Raw genomic sequence first — 6,332 nt, forward strand, 5'->3', positions numbered from 1 at the left:
AATGGAATTAGGGCATGGGTGGCCCAGCATTTCAGAAGCAGAGGCAGAAAGATCTTGAGTTGGAAGTCAGCCTAAGCTACTTGGTGTGGCCATTTCAAGAAGAAAGATGCACCAACCATCTCAGCAGCTGGAAAGGAAACCAGATACTTTAGTCAGTCGCTCCAAATTTGCATTAGTAGCTCCATATACAATTTCAGGAACCAATTTGCTTACAATTTGAAGAAGAACCAATATCAATATATTCTTAGGAGCCAAACTGCCTGTGTGAAGATGCCATCTTATTTGGACAGTAAGACTAAGTTTCCTTCATTATAACTGAAGACTATCATGAATATTTATTATAAGGCTGTATTACAGAATACTTAGCCAATTCTGAATAAAATTTTGTCTCTATTACTAGCCTATGGGCAGCCTTGAAGAAAACAGATACAAAATCCAGAGAGAAATAACATCTACTTCCTTTCAAGTAGTTTTTCCTAATCAAAATACTGGCCGTCTGAATAATGGAGACCATTGGGACCACCCTCTTCCCCTCACGTTCTCAAGGCAAACAATGAGATGTTTCCCTAGAGAGCTCCATGCTTTCCCACCTCTTGCTTGAAAAGCTGCCTACTCTGTTTGCCTGCTGTTGACAAAGCTCTATAAGGTACCTGGGTATGAAAATGGTTAAAGGTATGCGTGGTTTTGCTCTGCTGCTGGCAGAAGAAGTAATTATATCTTACAGTTGGAAGTGGTGCATTTTGGCAAGGGATAGAGAATTTTTTTTATGGGGATAATTGAAGGGCATCGTCACCAAGCAGCCTGCAAAGATGAAAGGACTCAGCTCTTCTTGGCAGGACTGCTCGTTCGGGGAAAGGCACTTGAATGATTTATGTTGGTGATAAAGGACGGATGTCTATGTGCCTCTGTCAAGGAGCTTCTCTGATCACCTTGGCTTTTCTCAGTCATTGCTCTAAAGGTGAAGGTTTGGATAGCTCAATCATTGGCAAATTAATTTGCCTGTCACACACAATAAAATATATTGGTAAATAATCAAAAATACCAACAATCAGAAAGTCATTTGAGGGGTTGGGGATTTAGCTCAGTGGTAGAGCGCTTGCCTAGCAACCGCAAGGCCCTGGGTTCGGTCCTCAGCTCCAAAAAAAAAAAAAAAAAAAAAAGAAGAAAAAAAAAAAGAAAGTCATTTGAATTTAGATTAATTCAGAAGATTAATTCGAGAAATGTACTTCTCACAATTCTGGAAGCTGGAAATCTCTAGGTGTCAGCGTGGTCAGTATATGGGACAATCCACATGGTAGACATTTAACTGGCTGATTCTGGCTTCTTATAGAGACACAAATCTCCTTAAGGGGGACCCACTGTAGCAACCTAATCAAATCCCAGGGCCCCATCCCTAAAACAGTCACACTGGGATTGAGGTTTTGACGTTGAGTCCACGTGGAAGCTGGATTTGTGGGAGGGAGGGCATGTCAGTCCCACAGTTCAACTGACCTGCAAACACTCACTGACCACAAGGGAAAGCATTCTCCCCTCTTCCCATAGAAAAGAATGATAGAGTGTGGGAGTAATGTTTGCTAAGTAGAGCTCACTTCTCCATACATTGCACTCTGGCTTATGTCTTAGTTACTTTCCTACTGCTGTGATAAAAGGCCATGATCAAGGTAATTTACAAAATAAAGCGTTTAACTGGCTTACAGTTTCAAAGGGTTTGAGGCATAGCAGCAGCAACAGCTGAAAGGGCATATTCTGAGACACAGCCATGAAGGGGGGAGGGGAAGGGGAGAGGGAGAGGGAGCACACATATACTAGGAAAGGAGTGGGCATTTTAAACTTCAGAACCTGCCCCCCATGACACACCTCCTCCAGCAAGGCCATACCTTCTAGATTTTCCCAGTTCTACCAACTAAGGACCAAGCATTCAAACATAGGAGTCTATAGGGACTATTCTCACTCAAAGCACCACAGCCTAGTTCCATAGGACCATCAACAGGTATTTATTTGATAAGTATTTAATAGTTTTATTAGAAAAGTAAAAAAAAATCACTAGAGCTTATTCTGAAAGAAAAGAACAACTAAGTCAAGTATAGTTTTCTGCTTTGATCTGACACCTGAGGCATAGGTAACTAATGCTTAGCTGTGAGTGTAGCCCCTGCTGCTATACCATAAAACCCTCAGATTTACTTCCCTTGAAACGGAACTAACAGAGCATGTCAGATAAAGAACTAAGGCTGCCTGGTGAGGACAAACTATTCAAACCCATGAAAAGGGGATTCCCATTCAGCTTCGCCAGTGAAATGAAACCAATGGGATAGAATGGTAAATAGGTAGGTGGTTTTGTATGTATGTGTATGTGTATGGTATGTGTGTATGTATGTGTGTATGTATGTATGTATGCATATAGGTAGGTAGGTGGGTGGGTGGGTAGGTAGATGTTATTATGGGGAATTGAATAGATATTACTATGAAGAAAGGACTTACCTGATCACAGAAGCCAAGAAATCCCACAGTCTGCCACCCGCATCCTGAGAATTCAGGAAAGCTTGTGGTAGAACAAATCAAACTGAGTCCAAAAGCCTAAGAATGGTGTGGGATGGGCGAAGCAGTGACCCAAGTCACGACTCACACGTCTTCCAGCTCTCAATTGCTGGTTTCTAATGGACCTCTCAAAGACTTTACTAAAGATCTTTAAAGACTTATGTAGCAATGAGGCTGCCAATGATAAAGCAAGCCCCAGCCAATTCAAATGACTCTATGGAAATACATACATTTAAGGGGAAATTATAGATTAAATTTAGAGTTCTGCTTTTTACTGGACCCTAAGACCAAGGGGGAAAAATGTAAGCCCAACCCTCTGAACCCGAAGTTCCATAAGACATTGCTGTTGTGCAAAGCCAGTGCTGACAGAACTTGTATCGATGGGAGGATGTCAGGATTGGCACTTGCAACTAACATTTTATATCGTGAGAGTATCTATAAATCACTTTCCTTGTTACATATAACTCTTGAATTCTTGAGAATTCACGCATGAGCTTAGTTAGAACCAGATCAAACTCAGAAATACTGCCTATTGTACCGTTGCCATGGTAACCAATAACCAAGGCTTGGGATGCAGAGGTAGCTTCTGTCGTACACCACCAGGCCTCAGACACCAGGCCTTCCCTGGAAGACACGACCCCATACTCTTGGCCGTCAAGTCCCAGGGGACACCTTTCATTAGGAACCTCAGCATGCGGGGCCTTTGAGCCACCCCCTTCACTTTCCGTGTCATGGTCCTGGTTGGAGAGAAAAGAAGGAAAGTTTTCACAGAACAGCCAAGTACCTCTGAACCTCCTCTTGTAGAGACACTCGCGTAAAAAGATTCGCCTTTGAAGCAATGCCAAGCTTCATGCTCAACTTTTTCACTGCTTGGCTTAGGAAATGCTTATTTCGTGGGAAGGAGGCAAACACTGAAGAGTGTGGTGGGACAAGAGGCTTCGGAAGCCACTCTGATCAGGGAAGCTCAGAGCAATCGCATGACTTGACTACCAGGTGGATTGTGGGAATTGTGCGACCACAGGCCTGGCTAGAGGAAGGGAGTTGCTGGAGGATCAACCAGCTTCCTGTTCCTTTTCTACTTCCTGCTTTGCTTGGCTGTAAACAAACAGCCCCACACTCCCACTGCTAAGGCACCATGGGCCACCAAGCCTTCTTGCTGCCGTGGGTCCATCAACCTGTGAATCTAAATAAACCCTTCCTTCCTTAAGTTGCCTCTGCCAGTGTCCACTCATAGCAAGCAGAAATCTAACTGGCAAAGTACCCTTCTGGTCTCAGAGCCCTAGGTGGCCCCGGCAGGACTCCATCTACCTTGGTTTGTGTTCTGGGATGCTCATTTAGCCCACACTGGTGTTTGGGTTCCGTAAGACCAAAGAAGGCAGCAAATCTTCCACCGAAAGTGGAGCCCACAAGCTGGAAGGCAGAATAAGTACTTGAGGCGACAGAATCAATGGCTGAAGCTGGCCATCAGCCAAGGTGCCAAGAGTCTAAACTTGTTTGCGAATAGCCTATCATACCACATTGAGCCTCTGGAACACAGGTGTGTGCTGCTGTGCCCAGGAAATGCTTATCCTCCTAAGCCAAAGCCCCCTATGAAAACCATTGCAAACTGTTCCTCCATGGTCTCATCCCACAGACTTCTTTTTATCTCTTACTTGACCTAGATAGAGCTCAGGCAGGAACCTAAATATGGTGACTCCTTTCTTCTAAATCACAACAACCTTTTCTAACTAAAGCGAAGAACTTATGGGAAGATATTTTTTCTTTTTAATGTCAGTCTATTACGATCAGGGTTGGATTATTTGGATCCCCAGGGGAATTTCCACATTACTGTCCCTCCATCCATTACGGAAGCCTCAGTCCAACTGACTGAATCACCCCACGCTTGGTTTTAGTGTAATGTGAAGACGCCCCGATCACTGTTACAGTTCACAAGCTTGCCTCAGCTAATCAGACTTTCGTGGTTCTCTTAGAATCCCCTCTTTATGTCAGTTTCCCTTAGTCTCTCTGTCCCTAGTCTCCAAGTTGTTCCTGTCCTGACCACCGTGAGCAAAAATTCCAATGCTAGGCACATTTACTAGTCTTATTCACTGAAAATCAAATCCCGTGAAAATATCACCATTTGTCTTTATGCTGCAGAGTCCAGCTCAGCACAGGGCATGCGGTCGGCAGCCAGTAACGCATTTTTAATGGATGAGTAAAGGTAAGTTTCTAAGAGCCACACTGTATATTTTCTCAGAATGCTAATGGACAAAAGCTTTTTTTTCCTCCCTATCACATTCACAGGCAGGCGCATTAGCAGGAAATGAGTCATTAGACATTTGCCAATAGGGTTCAGATGAAAAGAAGCAAAAGTAAAAACAAAGGGAGAGTCTGTGCAGGGAGGTAACCAGATAGGCCATTTGTTATGTCCCTAGTATGCCGATAAAGTTCACGGCATATTAAAAACCCTGAACACGTGTCCAGATGAAGAATAAACTCAGGAAGGACTGACTGTTAGCTTCCACTTCTTGGATCTGTTGCCCAGGACAGAGGAATATGACTGGCTTTGCACAGCTCAGAGAGTGATAACTAGAGCGATGGGAGGAAATTTCCATGAAGAAAAATTGGGCCAAAAAAAAAAAAACAAAAAAAACAAAAAAAAAACATGTGCATCTCTTATTTTCATACGGTTCAGTCTTGAATAATACAGACCTGTCAACATGCCATAATTCCTGTTCACAGTCACCGTAATAGGAACAGCCCAGGGACTGAGGGCAGGGTGGCTCAGGGAAACGCACATACAGAGTAGACCTGAAGAGAGCGTAGAGTCTGATTGTCTGGGTGTCATGACAATGACCGGTAAGTAAGTCTTTATGCTCAAATAATGATGGAGTGATATGGTCAGATGGAAGGACCATTCGAAGAATAGGCTTTCCACAATGGTGGAAGGCAGTGATGTTGACGTTACATGGGAAAGCCAATCCCATCCTGCTCGTGATACATGGGAGAGAGAAGAGCAGAAGACAGAAACAAGGACCTGCCTGGGGGGGGGGGGGTTCCACATCTGTAGTGCAGTTACACACGGACTCAGAAGTGACCAGGTTGTCATTTCGGAATCCTAGGGAGTGGATGAGACCGATGGAAGTCTCATCTACCTTGGGGAATCAATTAATAAATAGTTATGACAGGAAGAAAACAAACCTTAGCAGTACTTACTAGAAACTGAATTGCATGCAACGCCTCCTGCCCCAAACCGGAAGTTTAGACTGAAAAAAATAGAGAGAAATCAATTTCAGATAATTAACAACAAGTGGGCAAAGGCGTGCGGCACTAAGCCTGACAACCTGAGGCCCCACAGGGTGGAAGGAGAGGACTGGCTACCACAAGTTGTCTGCTGGCCTCCACACGCACATGTGTGCTCTCACCCCCAACAAGTAAATAGCCGTGGCAAACATTTTGAAAACTAATTAACATCAGGTGACTGGAGGTTCCTTAGAGATTTCAAAATGTATTATAATGTTTAATGTTCTTTCCTATCAGTGAGAAAAGTCACCGACAGCTGTCTGCTGCCGGTGTGTGATCTAGAAAGTAATCATGGAGACCAAAAGCATACTATAAAGCCATATCTTCTGTATAATTTCCCTGGATCGATCTCTCACTTACTCCCCTCCTCCCACTGGTACTGATAAGCTGAGCTGACAGGGCCATGTGTCTGCTGCTCTGTCCTCGTCTTCCTCTGTGCCGCATTCTCCTGTGACATCTCCATCAGCAAAGTAGATAATCCTTTTGGGAGTGGTGTTGTCATAAGATCTACTCAT

At 44.0% G+C, this 6,332-nt stretch overlaps 1 protein-coding gene across 1 annotated transcript; it reads right to left on the reverse strand.

Annotated features, from left to right (window-relative positions):
• Positions 1–2,050: 2,050 nt before the first annotated feature.
• Positions 2,051–6,332, reverse strand: Fam177b (family with sequence similarity 177 member B). The gene is made up of 4 exons (XM_087581932.1): positions 6,215–6,332; positions 3,844–3,992; positions 3,074–3,272; positions 2,051–2,055 (listed from the first exon to the last, which is right to left on the reverse strand). Exons 1-4 carry the CDS (start codon positions 6,330–6,332, stop codon positions 2,051–2,053), a joined length of 471 nt encoding a protein of 156 aa, XP_087438058.1.

This window comes from Rattus norvegicus, chromosome 13, assembly GCF_021556685.1.
Source record: "Rattus norvegicus strain SHRSP/BbbUtx chromosome 13, alternate assembly SHRSP_T2T, whole genome shotgun sequence".
NCBI lineage: Eukaryota > Metazoa > Chordata > Mammalia > Rodentia > Muridae > Rattus > Rattus norvegicus.